The 21,064-nt window shown below is 37.6% G+C and overlaps 1 protein-coding gene across 2 annotated transcripts; it reads left to right on the forward strand.

The window, feature by feature from the left end:
- The first annotated feature begins 6,905 nt into the window (after window positions 1-6,905).
- amacr (alpha-methylacyl-CoA racemase) lies at window positions 6,906-20,935 on the forward strand. Of its 2 annotated transcripts, none has more exons than XM_056268274.1 (6): window positions 6,906-6,955; window positions 7,292-7,546; window positions 8,227-8,370; window positions 11,755-11,915; window positions 15,880-16,066; window positions 20,084-20,935. In XM_056268274.1, the coding sequence occupies exons 2-6, from the start codon at window positions 7,300-7,302 to the stop codon at window positions 20,491-20,493; spliced, it is 1,149 nt and encodes a 382-aa protein (XP_056124249.1). In that variant the 5' UTR covers window positions 6,906-6,955; window positions 7,292-7,299; the 3' UTR covers window positions 20,494-20,935. The 2 variants fall into 2 exon arrangements, with proteins under 2 accessions (XP_056124249.1, XP_056124248.1); XM_056268273.1 differs by lacking the exon at window positions 6,906-6,955 and adding an exon at window positions 7,008-7,150.
- The last annotated feature ends 129 nt before the right edge of the window (window positions 20,936-21,064 follow it).

Genomic DNA, 21,064 nt, shown 5'->3' on the forward strand with positions numbered 1-21,064 from the left:
TTGTTGTACTGAATATAAAGTTTTATCTTTGTGGTAATCTAACTGTTTGTAAGCTCAACTGCTCAAAGAATATGAAAATTAAAGGAGCTGTATGTAAGAAATGTATTTCAATTAATCATAAAATGGCCCTGGTGTGTCTCTAGACATTAAGAAATCATGTTCATTTCAAATACTTATATCACTGACAACAGTAGTACAGCCACGATATTGTCATTTAAAAAGTGAAGTTGCAGCCCTCAACTGATGTTGATGTTGTCCTCTTGTGTTTTGGCCTGAAGCCCCACCCTCCACCTATCTACCAATCACGAAGTCAGTAGTGTTTCGGCATCCGGGTTGCCAGCTCTGCTCTAGTTGAAAGCTCCTTGTAGCAGCCTATGTTCCTGCTGGATCCTGCAGCCTATCTGGCAACCTCGAGTCAGGGGGGAGGGGGAGGGGATACACCGCTCTACAGTAATTTGAAAGTGATTGCAGTACCAATTTTGGCCACAATCTTACATACAGCTCCTTTAAGAGAGCATTTGAGATGTCTGATTTCATTATGAGAAATAAGGCAAGGCAAGGCAAGGCAAGGCAAGTTTATTTATATAGCACATTTCATACACAATGGTAATTCAAAGTGCTTTACATAGAAGAAATTAAAATAATCAAAACAAATAAGAATAATTAAAACAGTTTAGAATAAAAAATAAAGTACAGTAAAAACAGTCGGACGAACAGTGGCACAGTGCTCATTCAGTAAATGCATAGCTAAACAGATGTGTTTTGAGTCTGGATTTGAATGTGACTACTGTAGGAGCACATCTGATCTCTTCTGGAAGCTGGTTCCAGCTGCGGCTGGCATAATAGCTAAAAGCAGACTCTCCTTGCTTAGAGTGAACCCTTGGTATTTCTAGCTGATGTGATCCTAATGATCTGAGTGATCTGTTAGGTTTATATTCAGTGAGCATATCTGCAATATATTGAGGTCCTAGCCCATTAAAAGATTTATATACCAGTAATAATACTTTAAAGTCAATCCTAAATGTAACTGGGAGCCAGTGTAGAGACCTGAGGACTAGTGTGATGTGTTCATATTTTCTGGTTCTGCTCAGGATCCTGGCAGCAGCGTTCTGTATGAGCTGCAACTGTCTTATGGTCTTTTTAGGAAGGCCAGTGAGGAGTCCATTACAATAATCCACCCTGCTGGTGATAAAAGCATGCACAAGTTTCTCTAAGTCTTGATTGGAAACAAAGCATCTAATTCTTGCAATATTTTTCAGATGATAGTATGCTGATTTAGTTATTGCTTTGACATGACTACTGAAACTAAGATCTGACGCTAGAGACACACCAAGATTCCTGACTTGATTTTTAGTTGTTAGACCCCTAGCGTCAAGGTATGCATTCACCTTGAGAACTTTCTCTTTGTTCCCAAACGCAATGACTTCAGTTTTGTCTTTGTTTAACTGAAGAAAGTTTTGGCACATCCAACTGTTGACTTCATCAATGCATTGGCACAGGGAGTCAATGGGCCTGTAGTCGTTAGGTGATAGGGCTAAGTAGAGCTGTGTGTCGTCTGCATAGCTGTGGTAAGAGATTCGGTTCTTTCTCATTATTTGGCTCATTGGGAGCATATACATGTTGAACAGGAGTGGTGCAAGAATTGAGCCTTGAGGGACTCCGCATGTCATGGACGTCCACTCAGACTTATGGTCTCCTATACTCACATAATAACCTCTCCCTTCTAAGTATGACCTGAACCATTTTAGGACTATCCCAGAAAGCCCCACCCAGTTTTCCAGCCTGTCAAGAAGTATGTCGTGATCAACAGTGTCAAATGCAGCACTGAGGTCGAGTAGTACCAGTACTGATAATTTCCCTGTATCAGTATTTAAGCGAATATCGTTTATTATCTTTATGAGAGCTGTCTCTGTGCTGTGATGCGATCGGAAACCAGATTGAAAATTGTCAAAGTATCCATTCGAGATTAAGAATTTGTTCAGCTGATTGAAGACAACTTTTTCAATGATCTTGCCTATAAAAGGAAGATTTGAGATCGGTCTATAGTTGCTTAATATAGTCTTATCCAGATTGCTCTTTTTCAGGAGGGGCTTGACAACTGCAGTTTTCAGGGAGTTTGGAAAACTACCAGAGAGAAGTGAGGCATTAATCACTTTTAGGAGATCTGCTTCTAAACTGTTAAACACACTTTTGAAGAAAGATGTGGGAAGTGCGTCAAGGGCGCAGGTTGATGTTTTAAGGTGCTGTGCGGTTTCTTCCAAAATTTTGCCATCAATTTCTTCGAAAACAGACATAGTAACTACTTTAAAGTAGTTAAATAAGATAAAAAGCCAAATGACATTCAGCGAATGAATGAGATACTTTGTAAAGCAACCTAGCAATAGCTGTCATTTCACCGTCTCCGTTAAAGGATTAGTTCACTTTTAAAAAAACTTTTGCTGATAATTTACTCACCCCCATGTCATCCAAGATGTCCATGTCTTTCTTTCTTCAGTCGAAAAGAAATTAATGTTTTTGATGAAAACATTCCAGGATTTTTCTCCATGGACTTCAATGGTAGCCAAACGGTTCAATGTCTAAATGACCGTTTCAGTGCAGCTTCAAAGGGCTTTAAACGATACCAGACGATGAATAAGGGTCTTATCTAGCGAAACGATCGGTCATTTCAAAAATAAATAAAAAAGTTAAAGTGAACTAATCCTTTAACTATAGACCTTATAGTCCGGCTATGAGTAACCCTCTTCAAGCCAAAATAACCTTGAATTTGGTTACATGTCGTTTTTGCCAAAAATAACTTGCGAGATGTATTATATTCCATCATGTAAGCAAAGTCAACAGTGATTACAATGTGTTTGGTTTTATTTCTTTGACATGTTATCTAAGTGATGACTAGTCTATTCTTGGGCTATGGTTTAAACGACTATTACATTTTCACTGACAGCCCAAATTTTTCCTTGTTTTAGCCTAGACGTATGGGCTGTGTTTGGACGGCTAGACGTCTTTTAAACACAAAATTGCTTGCTGAGAATTCATTCTATCCATGAAACATTGGAAATGTCAAACATAAACAGATGCGTTTTGTGCCAAGCTGAAGCCATTGAATTTACCCACTCAAATAAGACTTACATCCGTAAAGTGACTGCTGGATTCTCTTCTGTCCTCAAAGAGAGGGCACTACTCGCTTTCACCAGTTCATTAGGCAGCGTCAAGTCATGTCAGCTCCCTTTCATCTTAAGAGCAATCAAATTTCTTTTATGAACCTGCAAGAAATGATAAGCAAAACTATAGGCTTCTCAGTGAGAAGAAGATTTTAATTGCCTTGACACTGTTGGGAGTCTGACAATGAATTCAAAATGACTCTGCAAAGTTACTATCATGTTGCTTTGGCTGTGTTGATTTGAAACTTTATGCGTGAAGACGGGAGGTGTTAATTGAGACAGTGCTTTCTTAATCATGATGATATCATTAAAGTGCAGAAACACTTCAGACAGGATGATCCAAATAACATCTCTAATTTGATATATGAATTGCAAATATGCCATATCACTATATGAAAGTGTCATGACTACATTTGGACTGTTTAGCTGAGAGACAAAGCCAAGTGTTTTCATGTTTGTAGGTTTTGTACAGTGTAGCGAATTAGCTCTATGAAATATTAATAATCAATCATAACTTGTTATAATTGATTATGAATATTTGGATCAGTTAATCGGGTTAACTTGATGTAGCTACATTAACATTACAACCAATTACTCGGTTCATCCCGTGAACACTCAATATTGGTTATTAATTAATTAATAGAAATGTACATTTCCGGGGCATGGGAAATGTCTTTCTTACTAAGTACTACTAAGAGCAAGTAGTCAAGATCTATGATTAGTGACTCCAGATATGAGCTTGAGACACGGACAACTTTACGTGCGATATGAAAAAGACTTTATTAACTAGACTAAACATTTAAACTACTCTAAAATACACATACATACATGCATCCAGTTTACCAAGGGAAAGAGAGCTGAAGCAGAATACAGGAAAGCAAGAAGTTATAGCATTGTTTGATGTTTAGCAGATCAACAGCCTGAGCAAACCATCAGTTTAGTTCTAACACGCCCTTCTTAAAAGGGGTAAGGATACTTAATGTATCAAATAATGAGACTAAGTTTGATACTTGCATGTCTCGTCCATTTGAATTTAACTTTCCTGATGCAATTTGTTGAGGCTTCGGTTGATCTTTGCTGATGTGGTCTTGATGAGAGAGAACCAGTGGTAGTCAGAGGATCTTTGGTGAATGAAAAGACAAGGCCGCAGCCTGGCACAAGCTTGGGAGTCCTTGAGGGACTTCTAGTTCAGCCTCATCTTCACGTTACTTCTCAAGAAGGACCAAGAGAGTAAGAGAGCAAGAGGCCAAGAGGACCAGAGAGGACAAGAGAGAGCTGATCTTGATGATCAGTGATTTTAAAGCGTGAAGATGTCACACCCTCTGGAGGTGTGTGAGCCAATGCGAAGCTACCCCTTTGGAGGGAGTTTTTACAACTCATTGTCTTCTAGCAGGGCATTTGAATGTTTAATTTAATTGGGTATTTACGAAAAAGAATCTACAAGATTCTTATTATACTAATGCGTCATAAAGTTAGCAAAATGTAATGTAAATTAACAAATGGGGGACGAAGATTGGAGTTTATAGAGACTAAACATGCTACACATAGGATTTTGGGTTAACCATAGTATGCAAGTCATGTCTCAAACCAAAATAGTTTAGAAGAGAGAATGAATACATAGGCCAAACCACATAAAAGGAAAATTATGAGATGGAAAATTAGATACATGTTAATACATTTATCGCATGGTTAAATATAGGATTAAAAGGGTTCATTTCTTCTTCTCAGCAAGAATTAAGAGAGTGTCACAACTCTCTGGAAATTCCGTTGGGTCGTAAATCTTGTTATCAGTCTTAAGGCTGATTTATACTTCTGCGTCGGACCTACGCCGGAGCCTCTGCGCTATAGACTACGCGTTGGTTTTCATTTATATATCTGCGTCGTTGTCCGCGTTGACGCGCAATTACACATGCAGAGGGAGAGTGTGAACCCCGGGGAGCGGTTCTAGCAATCACAGCGCTTGGGGTACGCGTAGAATTGACGTTACTTTTGGAGAGATGCACGTCAGGGTACGCCAAATGGTAGGGATTGCAGGAATGCATTAATGCACTACACACAGCCTTCCACGTAGCTACGCCGTGAGTTTGATGCAGAAGTATAAATTGGGCTTTAATGTCTCCTGTAACAGAACACCAGGTTCTACCAGTGGGTAGGCTTCATTTGTGGGGGAAGTTTCATAGAACTTTGTTGGAAGAGTGATTTTGTTGGATTCTTCATTAAATATATTGATTAATTTGTGTGTCTGATTGGTCCAGACGCTACACAGGCCTTTTAATCACAGATACTAAGAAAAGAGAATAAGGCCTGTAAATCTATTTCATGACCAACAACATTTTCTAAATGTTTTCCAACTAGCATTACAAAGTTGTCTGAACATGGCATTTCATACTGTGTGCTGCCGATTGACTCTCTATATAATTGATAATCAATTAATAATTGATCAAATAAAATGAATGCAGTCCTAAACTAAGTCAAAGGGATTTATGTATCTCAAGGTCTTCTAAATGAACATTGAGGAAAGTGCCACTGAGCGTGTTTTTCCTTGAGGCAAGGTCAATTGAGACTGACCTTGCTGCTGAGTGCATGTATACCCACACAATACAGCAGTCAAAACAAACATCTTTACAGTTGTAATCCTTGAACTAAAGCTTATTATTCAACATGTGCTGCATGTGTTCCTGATTTCCTACATACTTGAATTGATATTTAATGCATAAATGTAGCAGTGTTGAGACACGGATTTGCAGTGATATCTCCAAACATTTGCCTGTCATACAAGTATCGTTTATTTATTGAATGTGTCTTAAATCTGATCCTATTTGTTACTTATTTAGCCAATTTTAATTATTCAAAATAATTTTCAGAGTCAAATTAAAGCATTCTGTACCCCTATACTGCCCAATTGTAGCAATGTAGCATATAATGATGGAATGAGGCTGCTGCTTAAGGTGCCACAATGGAGCAGTGCAAGCCAAATGTTTGACAGTGTTGGCGTGCACCTGCTCTGCTGTGCTGCGCACGAACCTGACACTAAGTTCAGTCAGGTTTTTCTCCTGTATGTGGAACCATTGGCGTTTTAGTCTATATGTAAATATGTGATATTGTGGATTCTGTCTGTTTTTTTTTGTTTCTATTTGTATTTGTATGTTTTATTGTTTGTATTTTGGACCACGTGTGTCCTGAATAAAGTTTTGATGATGATGATGATGATGATGAAATACTTGTGAAATGCAAAGATTAAAATAAATAAATTAAGGAATAAAAAGGGATATCATCCATTACACCATATATGGAATATCAAAAATCATCTATAGACTTCCTTGCCTCTAAATGCATAGAATATCATGGCGAGAAATAGAGGGTTCATAGGGTTCATGCCTAATATTCCTCTAGTAGTATAGCCTAACCCAATTTCACAATGGAAAGTTTTTTTTTAAATTGTATTAAATGATTTGATTTGGAACCTATATTTAGCCTAATAACGTCATCCATTATGCTACTTTGTCAGTTATATATACCTAGGCCTACAGTTTATATTAGAGAGAGAGAGAGAGAGAGAGAGAGAGAGAGAGAGAGAGAGAGAGAGAGAGAGAGAGAGAGAGAGAGAGAGAGAGAGAGAGAGAGAGAGAGAGAGAGAGAGAGAGACATTGTGATACACAGTCATACTAATAAAGCTCCTTTGAAAAATTGAAATTGAAAGACTTCAACTACAACGTCCATAATCCTATGCGCACGCATAGTCGCATACGTCATAAAGACGCGCCGTGCAGTTTGGTTCGAAGTGCAAATTTTAAACGGTATGTTGTATGCAGTTTATTTCAAAGTCATAATTACTAGTGTTTTGTCTGATGTTTTTTACGCAAATGTGGTTTGGACAGAAAACATAACGAAATGTTGTTATTAGCGCTATTGCCAGTTTAGCAGTTTGATGATAAGTTGGGAATAGACAACTGAAGTGAACTGTTACCCAAATAACAACTGTCATTTGAACGGTGATTTTTGATGATCCCCCCCCCCCCCCCCCAATATTGTACATATATATTTTAGAGTGGTTCAACCACTCTCAGACTGCATTATTTGAATATATTTCTTTCACGTGTAACATTATTATTATTATTTATATATATAAACAGGATCCATTATGGCTCTGACAGGAGTGCGTGTAATTGAGCTGGCAGGACTAGCCCCTGCACCCTTTTGCGGGATGATACTTGCAGACTTCGGCGCAAGGGTGATCCGGGTAGATCGGACAAAGGTGTCAATGACTGTAGATACTCAAGCACGAGGCAAACAATCAGTGGCCTTGAATCTGAAGAGTCCCAAAGCTGTCGCTGTTTTGAAAAGACTTTGTGTCCAGTCAGATGTGGTTCTGGAGCCTTATCGTAAAGGTCAGTGGCTTAATTAAAAGAAGCAAACATGGTTCAACATTTCTTGACACTTTGACAATTTTTTTTTTTTTGCCAATTAAATTAATTTGACCTTTTCTAGCTAGATGACAGTGTGTATTTTATTTCTTTATTTTATTACAGCAAGATGTATAATAGCATAGAGAGCATGTATAGCACGTATATAGAGCATGTCTTTACCTATATTCCTATATTGTAATATAACAAATTAAAAACGTAAAAAATATAGGCCCATTTGTTTTTATTTAGTTTTCTTGTTTTAATAATTTTTGTACATTTTGTAATCTTAATTATTATGACAGCTCTGATAAACTGTAATTACAAAATCAACTTAATAATAATGGTTAAACACATCTAAAAATAAATTCAGTAATAATGTGCTTAGGCTTTAATGCAAGCTAGCAAAGAATGTTGTTTCAGAATCATTTTTGTTTGCAAATTAATTTACCATTCACTTCTGTCCATATTGTGCCTTTGTCTAAATAATTCCAGCGGTTTTAATGAAAGCATTGTTGAAAAAATATGTTCTTGATTAAATGTGTGATTGCCATTTCTTTCCTGATTTTAAATCCAAACTAGTTTGCTCTCTAAATCCACATTTATTTACCTTCAAGGTGTTTTCCTTCCGTGCCTCATTATTAAATCTCTCTGGTATAATTAAGGAGTTATGGAGAAGATGGGATTAGGTCCTGAAGATTTGCTAAAAGAGAATCCGCGCCTGATCTACGCTCGACTCACCGGCTATGGTCAGAGCGGATCCTACGCCAAGGCTGCTGGGCATGATATCAACTACCTGGCCTTGTCAGGTAAACATCACTGTTTTACAGGTGCAAAGGAGTCTGGCTAATAAGCATTCCCAGAATGCCCTAGGCACAGTGGTTTTGAAGCTAAGGAGATTAGAGAGATGGAGCTTTGTGTAGTCCAAAATGTCTTTGGTGGAAACTTGTACAAGAAGTGTTTAACTTTTTGTTTCCTCCACATTGAGGAATGGCTGCAAACCAGCACTTGTCTGGCTGCAGACTGAAGCCATGGAGCAGTTTGGGTAGAGCTGCAATATTATGTCAAAAATCATAATCACAATTGTTTTTGGTCACTATTGTAATGTAATCGATATATTATTTAACACAATTAGGAGTGGGTGATATGATAAATCTTATGTAATTTTTTTATTACCAATTTCAATACCATAACAAAAACTCAAACTAGGCTAATAAAGTCCTCAAACAATTATTGAAGACAAGTAATCAGTCAGTAATACAATAAAAACAAAGAAGAAAAGTATGAACAAAAGGAAAAATGTAGCCACAAGCGACAATTATACGGGTCTAAGCACCAATGGCCCATTAGCGATCTAATTCAAAACTATTTTAATGATTGGGTTTTTATTGCAAAGTCCATCTTGAATAGGTTTTGATGAAATGGGTCACAGCAACACACAGGTGTCAAAAGGGGCAACTGCCTTTCAAAAGAAATCACTCCCTCTTATTGTTACATTGAAGTGCCCCAATTATGCTATTTTAAAGGTTCCCAATTTTGTTTTGGAGGTTTCCTACAATGGATTTACATGAATCAAAGGTAAAAAAACGCTTTAATCTTTTCTTATAATATACACGACACATCACCTCATTTCTCAAAGAGTCTAAAAATGGTTCATTTGAAGATTTAGTCTCTGTAAAAGTAAACCCTCCCTTTCGCCAGCCTACTCTTCTCTGATTGGTCAGATGACCCAGTCTGTTGTGATTTACAGTGTTTGAGGGCGGGTCAAAAAGTATGGCCATTGAAGACCATAGGGTTTGGGTCATTGTCAAAAGAATGACAATGGAAATTATGCTGTGTTAAGATTTTCTTCAATTCATTTTCATTCAATATTTTACGATTTACTTATAGCTCATTATATAAGTAATATTTTATATAAAATGTTTATATTTTATATATTTTATTTATACTTAGTTATATTTTATTTATGATTTTTACCTATTCACATCTTTTATTCTACCCGGAGGGGTAGTTATTTTGATTTAAAAATTCAATGTGCATAGATAGATAATTTATTTTAAAAAACACTGCAGTATTCCATAAAAAAAAAACAAGAATTGTCACTGTTGACTGGTAACTTTAAGGAAACTGTTATTACAGGACTTATTTCTTGTGAATTGTTCATGCTATCTTTCTTTAAATATAGGACACTTGAATTGGTATATTATTAGTGTAGGCTAGAGCATGGTGCTAGCAACACCAAAGGCATGGGTTTGTTTCCCAGGGAATGCATGAACTGAAAAAATTGAATTGAATTGAATTCAAGTCACTTTGTATCAAAGTGTCTGCCAAATGCATAAAATGTTACATTAAAGGTGCAGTGTGTAACATTTTTGAGTATTTATTAACAGAAATGCAATATGACATCCATAACTATGTGTTCAGTGGTGTATAAAGAGCTTACTTAATAAACCGTAATGTTTTTATTACCTTAGAATGAGGCATTTATATCTACATAGGCGCGGGAATCCCCTTCTATGAAGGTCGCCATATTGTGACGTCATGTTTCTACAGTAGCCGAACGCGAACAAACAACGCTACAGAGCGCGTTTCGTCACTACCTTGAGAGAGAAGCCGCAGGAAGCTAGAAGAAGCTAGTCAGAAACACCGTGAGTAGTGACTTTTCCCTTGTCAGTGGTGTAAATATGTAGTTGGATTGTTTCATGTAACTTAATTCTTCTCACTCGCTGTGTTATGGCTTTGCTATGTGGGGATAAATGTGCTGGTTAAGTTCGTGAGACAGCTGATTAGTAGGCTACTCTTGTCATTGACCGTAAAACAGTTACAGGAATCACCAACCCGTCGATCTTGGAAGCATTTTAAGTTGATCGAGTTTCCAAAATCAGAGTTAAAAGCCTATTGTGTGTGTAGTAACTGTGTCTAGGGGATGCGGAGGCGCGCGCGCTGTTACAATCACGTCATTTTTGCCGCACGCACCTTTGGGCTCATGCGGACGCGTCGAGTTTAAACAAGGCTTTACGCTTTAACCAGCTCAGCCACAGTAACAGCTCATATTAGCCAGCTAAACTTTTACTACCCTGTTAGAAAAAATATATAGTTGCATAGTTTCATGTGGTTCTTCTCCCTCGCTGTATTATGGGTTTGCTATGTGGGGAGAATGTGCTGGTTACGTTCGTGAGACAATCAGCTGATTACTATTATATTATGTATTAAGACCCTTGATCCTCACCTGAAACTTTATCCATGATGTGGTTTATAATGGACTGTGGTACAGAAACTTGGTTTACGCTGGCTATTCTCTGCTGTCTCAGACTACGAAGTTTGTCCCGTTTTAGCCACCGTAGCTTCTTCGAAAGGGAGGGGTGAGCAGTGGGCTGAGCCCTTAGTGTAGACTCGCAACCGAACCGCTAGATGTCGCTAAAAATCACACACTGGACCTTTAAAGCATTAATGTAATATCATCCTGGCAGCTGCATTTCAATGTTGCGTTCACGCTTTCATGCAAACCAACAGTGCCAGATTTAGATGGTGTCTTGAACCATTGATGTATCAAACAACAATTTATTTTACATCAATGAGCATTGCCACACATGTAATTATAAACATTATGCATTTATATTGTGCTTTTTTATCAACACCAACTACTGTGCATTGCCATGGCACTGCTGTGTTCTTTTCATTCAGGTGCTGTTAATGGGTTGTGAAGGTCAAGAATGGTGCAATTGACGGATGTAGCCCAAAGACCAATTTACTGCATAATACACAAGTTTGATTACATTTTTACAGGCCTTGGCTGTCTATGTGCTGTGACCTTATGCTAACAGACAGTACAATACACATTTGTAAGCTAATTATCTGTAATTACAATGCTTTTCTTGGAAACTGGCCTTCAGTAAGTGTATGTGTGTTAAATACATGCTATCACTTAATGCCTGAAGAACAGTAATGCCCAATGTTCTTTTATTTTTGTTCATTCTCTACAATTTTCTTAACAACACTATACAGGCTTAAAGATTAAAACTAGTTTGAAAGCACAGAGGGCTGAAACAAATGCGTGCTTGTGATGCAAGAGTAAGCTTAATTGGTGACATTTTTAGCAGACCTTCAACTGTGTTTTAGAAATAACTTTTACAGTAATTATTTATCCATTCTTCTATTCTCAGCATGTCTCTGTCCTTCTCTCTCTGTAATAGGGTTACTGTCCATGCTGGGCCGTAGCACAGAGAAACCGTACGCTCCATTGAATTTAGTGGCAGACTTTGCTGGAGGAGGTCTCATGTGTGCATTTGGGATTGTGTTGGCTCTCCTGGAGAGGAGCCGGTCGGGACAAGGCCAGATCATTGATGCCAGCATGGTGAGATACTGCACCTCATCTTAAAATTGGTTTCTACTGATTTTTTTTATTAACTTCTCTTTAAAAAAAAGCAGTAGAGCAATTTCCTGTTTCCTTTGAATGTGATTGTTTCCAGGGCCGGCTAGCTAAGATGTGTGCTACTCATTTTAAAGCTAAATAACTATTGGAAAAAGAAGCACTTGTGCTGGCTTGCTTTCATTTCAGTCGTGTATTGTTTTTTCATTTACCTTTTCCTCTTCCTGTTTTGACCAATCACTACATGGAATGAGGCAATTTCAAAACCTTGCATATCTTAGCATAATCGACCCATTTTCTGACCAGCCTGTCAATAGTTTTCTGCAATCTGGAATTTCCAATAATTGCTTGGTTTTCTTTTCAAGTTGCTTATACTGGCTCTATCCGTTTTCATTACCACAGCTATGTGTGAATACTGTTCGAGTGGTTATTTTCCAAGTAAGGACCCAGTAAGTAAGGAAATCGTGGTCTTGCCCATTCTCCATTGGGTGCTTGAGAGCCTAAATGTTCCTCCAAATCTGTGTACTGTAAATAAATGTAATTTTCTAGCTACTTATTCACAGATATTATGCATTTGAATTTAGACCTGTGGGGTTGAAACTAATAACTATTTGGCTGCAGAAACCCTTGCAAACCACTAAAGTAAGAAAACTATGAAGCTCAACCATAAGAAATGACATTGGCAAGCTGAGGAAAATGTTTCCTTGTGCATATTTTTACAAAAATAATATAATTGACAGTACAGAGGAAATGTAAAACTGTGAGGGTTTAATAATCAACCACAATGATGGTTTGTTATATATAGTTACCATAAAACTTTAATAATGATTGATCTTGCCTGTATTGTGTCTTTAAGCCGGGGACACACTTAACGACTATAAGGCCGGTTATGAATGTTATTTGATACTTACGACTGATCAGAGTCTGATCTGAGTCCGAGACAGTTGCGTACAGTCGGTGTTTAAAATCTGCTCCAGTCGTTGGAAACAGTCTGTAAGTGTGTTCAGTTCAGTCTTAGAATGTTTCAGCTACTCGTTAAGTGTGTCCCCATTATTAGAATGATTCCACATGAGAGAGTCTCATAGGCTTATAAAAGTCTAAATCAGATGTATATCCACTGGTGATCCGAAAGAGAATCGTGATGTAGCTTTGAATGCTAAAAAACATTTATCGGGTCTATATAAAGATATGTGGTTAGTTAATGTCATGTATCAGTTTAGCAGACACAACGAATGTGTTAGGCACCAATTACAAATTGTGCTCTTATGACTACAATGTAAGGATAATATTACAATACAAACTTGGTTCTGAATCCTTTGCAGAATGACTTCGCAAGCAAAATAATAAAGGGGTATTGTAATATTTATTACATTCCATTTTACATTTACATTTTATTAGCAGACATTTTTATCCAAAGTGACTTATTACATTCAAGGTATAAAATTTTATCGAACCAATGAACTTGGTGTTGCTACCACCATGCTCTACTGTTTGATCAGAAGGGCTGTAATATTACAATATTTTATTAATATTTATTAATAGTTACTCTATATAACAATAATATTTAATCATATATTAATAATAATAATAAAGATGTGTTCTCATATTATCACCTGTCTTGGTTTTTCGTGTTGAATAGACTAGTACAAATAAAGTCTAATTCTCACTGCCCAAGTCTTGTTTTGTTGTGCTGAATCTGTGCGTTAACCCAGTTGGTGTTTGTTGGAGCAGTTGGACAAAAAATATTTTAAGGTTTGCTGGCACATTTGTTTGCTGGCCCCGTTTTGTTCACGCTGCACTAGGTTTTCTCTGCTGGAAGATAATGACGATTAGCAACTGCTACTCTGCTTGTTAATTAAATATGACATTTCACTTAGCCCTGAGTACATTTATATGCATTAGAAGACCTCAACTAGACAATGGAGCTCTGAGCTCTGCCACTTTAAGTCCTTAAGGAAATAAGCAGTGCAAATATGAAAGCTTAATATGTGAAAATCCAATATTAAAGAACATTTCGCATCAGACATTCAGACCTGGAGCAAAGCTGCAGTGCTAGTGAAGAGGTTCTCATGGTAGCCGTGTGTGTGGCGTGTATGTCAATGTGGGAGCTGTGGTAATGATGATTTGATGTTTGCCTGTTAGGCAGTAAAGATATCTCATGCTCCTGTGAGAGTCACCTTGCCACTCTTTGATAAGACCTGCCATTTGATACTGACAGCAGCTTTTGGCCACGTTAGTGTAGTGTTATTAACCTGTAAGGCAAGCGAATAGTGTTTCTTAGAGACTTGCTTGCCAGTTTGGATGTATTATACCCTGCAAAGTGCAAACATTACGCTTTCAATGTTTTTTTTATTTAAATACTTATTGGAAATTTAAGAGGCAGCCTGTGTGTTTCATTAGCATTTCAGAATTGTGTTATGCAACATTTGGTTTGGGGCTACGTACTGTACGCTGTCGGTCAAAATCCCAAATAGTGTTTGACCACTCTAATCTTTTCATTGACATCCAGTGAACAAGTGAACTCATTATTGTTTTCCAAAACCAGAGCTAAATATTCCACATTAACATATCTCTGAACTATATGAAAGGAAGAAGTGTGAAGAAATCGCTTTTTGAGTCATAACATAACAGATTCAGTACTAGGCCATCCTTCAGTGATCTTCTGGGAGTGAGACTTCTTGGTGGTCAGGCCAATCATGTGCTCAAATAGAAACCCAGATTGTCAACATCTCTTTGAAGGCTGGTTTCACTGGGAAATATATGAAGTATATCCATATTGAAGTCAATCTTGCAAGGTCACAGACAGTCTTTGAAATGGATGTATATTTATTTTATGCATCAATTGGGAGGATTTGACCTATAAAAACGTTCCTTTTCATCTGTAAAAATGTTTTTTTTAGAAGACTTGCTACACACCCTTTAACTTCAGCCTGGATGCCAACTTTGTCGATCAAAAGTCATTTATTTTAAGATCTGAGTGCTATAATTCTTTAAAGGGGTCATATCATACATATTTAACTTATTATTATTATTATTATTATTATTATTATTTGTGTCAGACAGCCATATTCTAGTTTTTCATGGCCATTTTCACCCTTTCTCTTGAAGTAAACAGCCTGTTTTTTTTTTTTACTTTTTACTGCTGCCCCTTTGAGAAAGGTCCCCATTGCATGTGAAATTATTAACAGCATGATTTGCTTTCTCTCCCATTGTTCGCACAGCCTTTTTTGTTTTGTTTATTGTTGTGTCAGAATTATACGTTTACCTGCCCCATCCTTTAATAACAGCATTTATGAAGACTGAACTACATTGTGACTGCTTCACAAAATCAGTGCTGAAATGTGCCACACAAACTCTTTAAATCAGACTGAAAAGCTCAGGAAATCTTTTTATTTTATTAATTTTTTTTACTTAAAAATCGTTTAAAGTAGTGTTTGATTAATTCTGTATAGTCACAAAATTAAAGCATAAATAATTTAAATGCTACTTTTGGATTGAGAAGGAAATATCTGAAAGTTACATTGTTTTTATTGGACATCAAGCTGTATTATGCAAATACCATTTTATTACTAATGATATGGCCCCTTTAGAGTCCTGCTGTGCCATAATGTGGAACTCAAACTACTGAAAACCTCTATAGAACGGTAGGCTGTTTCACTGTGGCGTGCTTGTATTACCAAGCTGTTTAAATCTCCCCCTGTCGTATCATATTTCCATCTTGCTTAATGCATTCATGCATGTAAATATGTGATTATCTGCACAGGTTTTTGCATATGAATTTATTGTAAACTTAATTACGTGACCTTATGAACTCCTGCATCTCAGCATTCTGTATCCTTTTGTAATGTTTCCTCCTCAAGGACCTTATTGCTTTATGCCAAACATTCTGTTCAGCATGAAAGAATTATGGTAAATAATTATGAAAACGCCTCTCTGGGTTTATGTGCAGGTGGAAGGTGCAGCATATGTCGGCTCCTTCATGTGGAAGTCCCGTAGCCTCGGCCTGTGGAATCGTCCTCGTGGGGAAAACATGCTGGATAGTGGCGCTCCGTTCTATGATACGTACCGTACTTCTGACGGAAAGTACGTGGCAGTGGGGGCGATTGAGCCTCAGTTCTATGAACAGCTTATTCTGGGTTAGTGTTTTATATTTCCTCTCAGTATGGTCCTATACTGTCATTTTCTGGATATGACTGATCTCTGAAATGCTCATTGAAAAAACCTAAGTATTAACCCATGTAAGCCTGCTGGCAGCTAAACTTGCTAAAGAATCTAGCACTCTTTTTTCATTCGGAAATGTCTTTTGGGTCACCATGGATGTCTTAATAGCGACTGGCATATTTATAGACAACCTTAGGAAGAGCTTTTGACATCTTACTGGATATTGTGCCATGTGGTGTTTAATTCATGCTGCCTGACATGCACCTGGCAACTTCAGCGGCTGGAGCACAAAACACTTAAAATTTGCAAAAGAACTGCACATTATGCTCAAATGCTCATAGTAAAATTTATGTGCAAATAGATCTAATTAAGACATTTTCCCCAGGCATCAGTTTAGCATTTTATTTCTTTTTATTACTACTTATTCTACTTATTTCTATTAATTATTTGTAATTTTATAAAGTATTATTATTTTAGATTTTATTTCATATTCTTTTCAATTTTATTTATTCTCTTTTCAATTAATACTTGTGTCACGGTATGCAGATATGAACCCAAACGCAGACAGTAATAAATAAAACACGGATTTATTAAACAGACCGAAAACAAAGACCCACGAGGGGGCAAACGAACGTTGACAAGACTAGACTAATAAACTTGACAATAACATGAGACTAGAACTAACAGGCAGGATCTGCAAACTCTGATCACAGGAATACACAGCTCACAGAACAGGATGACAAGATACAAAACGAACAAGCACCGAGTAACAAACACAAGGACCTTAAATAAGGGACATCATCACAAGGGCACAGGTGACACAGATGAACAATCAAGACTAACGATGAGAACAAGGGGTGTGGTAAACACCACAAGACAACGCAAACACTAAAGCCTGTTTTATGCTTCTGCGTCGAATCGACGGCGTACCCCCGCAGACCTCTCTGCGTCGCCGCGAACCCCTCTCCGACCCCTCCGCCGTAGCTCGACGTGCACCTCCAAAAAATTTTAACTACGCGTCGAGGCGACGCAGACCACAAGGGCTGTGATTGGTCAGATACACCATTTCGGGAGTGAAGCTTTTCCGGTTTCCCCCTCCCGCTATACCGCCATTTGTAAAGTGACCACTGCACTGTTTGTTTTAACGATATCAAGTTGAGGAACGTTTGATTCTTCTGCGATTAAACATTTGCAATACAATCATTTGTTGTTCAACGTCGATTAGCTCCAGCTGCAACAACATTCTCTCTCTTTCGCTCGCCATTAGGCGCGTTTCCATTACAGATTTGCGCAAAACTTTTGCAATTTTTTTCTATATGTCGATAAAAAAACTATTGCGAAATGACGGCGTTTCCATTAACCAATGTTATGCGACTAAAACGTCTTTTTTTCCCTCTCGCCATAAGCCATTCCAAAAATCATGGCAACGGACGTTGGTAGGTTTAACGTTATAGCCTATATCAACTTTTATTCAAGACACAGAGGTCCATAGAGACAACACAGTACAGATATAAATGTAAAAACAATACAAAACAATTAAGAATGATGCGGATGAGGCATCATTTATAGAACATAATTCAGGCTTCGGGTCCAATGTTTCCAAAAGCAAGATGTAGGCCTATATTGTGTCACTATAGCCACCGCACTAGACATTATTATTATTAATGGAAGGAGACGTGGTGTGTTATCCAAGCATTGATGGCAGGGAAAGACACGGAGTTCTCCCTCATTTCTGCTCCGAGGTCTTAATTGTGGCATTTCTTTGAGGTTTAGAGTCCAGTAGGCTATTCCTGTAATTATTGTTTCTTTTATGAATTTAATAAAGAACTCTGTCTCGTATTTATTCCAAACGGTCAGTGTAGCCTACTTTTATGTCCATTCGTTTTCCCTTATTTAACCCGTAATTGCAAAACGAAAAATTAACGGTTGTTGTATTTTTTAAAACGCAAAGTTAAACACCAAAATTTTAATTTGAACTAAAAAAAAAAATCGACGAATTTTAAGATAGCCTATTTGTTTATGATTTTTTGCTCCTTTATTAAACATTTAAAATATTCACAAATTAATATGAAAAAAAATGTAGATTTTACTGGTTTTCTAAGGCCAAATTAGAACCTGGAAATTATATTTTTCCCGCAGTGCTGAATGAGAAGATAACCACAGCCTACAGAAAGGTGATTTATAGGTGAGTTATAGGCTATAATAAATGTGTCTGAAAAAAATAACGAGGCATTTTAATTGTTTATTAATAAACTATTGTTTTCTAAATCAATGTCGGCTAAAAACATATCTCCATCTCCGGATGCACCTTTAGAGAGAAATGCACTTTTCATACGGATTACATAATCAGAAGGTATTAGCTTTCGATTCGAAATTGTTCGTTAAAGTGGACATTTCAAGCTATATAGGCTATATTTTGTTTCAGTTCTCGCGCTTCAGTTCACAGAGACCATGAAAGCGCGCCTGATTGTTTTATTTTATTTTACAAAACCACAACGTTTTCTTGTTATTGTGAGTTTACGCAAATAAAAGTAGTTGCGAATAATGTATTATTATTTTCTGTATGACCAGAAATGATAGAGTATTTTAAGTTGTTTCCACTGTTATAGGAAAATGCAAGTTTTCGCCCCAGCGCGCCTATCCCTGCCATCCAGTGCGCGCTCCGCACAAACACTTGGATATGCGTGAAAATCTTGTGTTTATTTCTGATAATCTTAGCCCCGTATTATTATTGTCCAACCTGTATTTTGAATGAGATGTGACGAATTGCTTTGTTCCTTTTTTGGATAAAATGTGTACATTTGTGTACTTCTACATATGTAGCCTAATAAATGTTAGAATAATGATGATAATTATTATTATTATTTGCGGACATGGACCCAAACACACCGCGTCTTCTAAGTCAGGTGACTGTAAATGCGCAAAACCTTCCATTGCAGTTTTGCTAAATATTCCTTTTTCGAATTGCCTGAAAAACCTCCTCATGCGAGCGTAAAATCTTTTTTGCGATAAACGGGAGTTTATGCAAAAAAATGGACGTGGTTCCATTGTGCGGATTTTCAATTCGCAATTTCAATTTGCGCAATTTGAAGGGTAATGGAAATGAAAGCGGAACCGGCGCACGGAACCAAAACCTACCAGCAAAGAGATTCGCGAAGCACACACCCCCCTAGCGTTCTGGTGGTGAAATGCACCGCGATGCAACGCAACCTGACGCAGAACCATAAAACGGCCACGACGCCGTAGGAGTGACGGCGTAGCTACGCCGTGGAGTTGACGCAGAAGCATAATGAGGCCTTTAGCCCAAACCACAGGCCATGTGTTTGCACACACAACATGAGAACAAATCCTGACAACTTGTTTTTGCATTTTTGTTTAATTAGAAATAATAAGAGACCATAAAATGCAAAAATAACAGAATATTTCTATTATCTCTCTACATCTCTATTGCATTTTATGGAAAAAAATTATGAAAAAAAAAAAAGTATATATTCTTTTATTTTCTTATTTATGTTATATTTCTATTCTTATTTTTTGCATTTTATCATTTTATTTTTTTTATTTTTTTTAACATATAGTTTACATCTAGCTGCTTTCAATTCACCTGAAATAAATCTGTAACCTGAAGGATGTCTGAGTACAATTGACATGTTTAACCACAAGATTCCCAGGGTCACATTGGTCTGGCTATGGTTGTCAATTTTGTCCAGGCATACAAAGATTAGGGAGAAGCCACAGGATGCTTTATTAGTATGTGCACAGGGATTCACCCCACATCCTGATGACCCAAGGGCAAATGCAGCGTACTCAATCTTGCTTTGAAACCACAATGACTCTTGCTATTCATGTTGACCCTCAAAAGAAGAGGCCAGTGTTGTGTTTAATGGATTCTGGATTCAAAGTCTTTATGATGTCTTTAGTCCTTGTCCTCTAAACTCTTGCATTGATTTCTTTCCTCTTTTTTTTATCTACTTAATTCTCTTTCACTACAGGTTTGGGCTTGGATGATGCTGAACTGCCATCACAAATGAGTGTATCTGATTGGCCCCAGCTCAGGCAGACGTTCACCCAGGTGTTTGCCACCAAAACGCAGGCCAAGTGGGGTCGGATCTTCGATGGGACAGATGCCTGTGTCACCCCTGTGCTGTCACTGGATGAGGTACTCTCTCATCCCCACAACCAGGCAAGGGGATCGTTCTTCAAGGACTCTCAGGGGGAAATTAGCCCCCGACCTGCACCCGTTCTGTCCCGCTCCCCTGCGGAGGCCTGCCGCTCCCGTGACCCCTTTATCGGAGAGCACACTCGCACTGTGCTGAAGGAGTACGGGTTTGAGCAAGCGCAAATAGAACAGCTCCTGTCTGACGGTATCATAGAGAGTAACGAAGCTAAAGCACGCCTATAAACCGAAGAGTTCGACTGGAGAATCATTAAACTTTGTGGCCAATGATGCGGCGCAGGAATCTGAGCACTTGAAACTCCATTTCTGTTTTATTGAGTGAGTGTGTGGGGGCTTTTCAGATCAAAATGACCCTCTCCCTTATGAATCACTAGTTGCTCACCAGAATGCTTCAGTTGAGGTGGACTAAATGATTCTGGGCTTTTAAGTTGATATGTCCAACGCATTCAACTCTCATTTGTTATTGCTGCAAGGAAATCCAAGTGGGATTTAATTAAAGTCTATTGCAAATATACTGTAATAACCTCAACATCTCTCTTTTTGTTAGCAGCCACATCCGTAATATGTCTTTTAAAAAGGATATTCGATTTTTTTAAGACTGTTTTGAATTATTAACTCAAGTATTGGTGAGGGCATTTTAGTTGTAGGTGATTAAAATGTACCATTTTTGGTTTGACTTTGTGAATTGAAATCCTTGACTAATAAGTGCCTTTAGCAAGAATAGCTGAGTATGTCATAGACTACTTAACTGACTAAAATATTTGCCTTTGAATCTTCCTTTATCAAAATGTTAGGC

The sequence above is a fragment of the Rhinichthys klamathensis genome, unplaced genomic scaffold, assembly GCF_029890125.1.
Source record: "Rhinichthys klamathensis goyatoka isolate OS25496 unplaced genomic scaffold, OSU_Roscu_1.1 h1tg000270l_1, whole genome shotgun sequence".
NCBI lineage: Eukaryota > Metazoa > Chordata > Actinopteri > Cypriniformes > Leuciscidae > Rhinichthys > Rhinichthys klamathensis.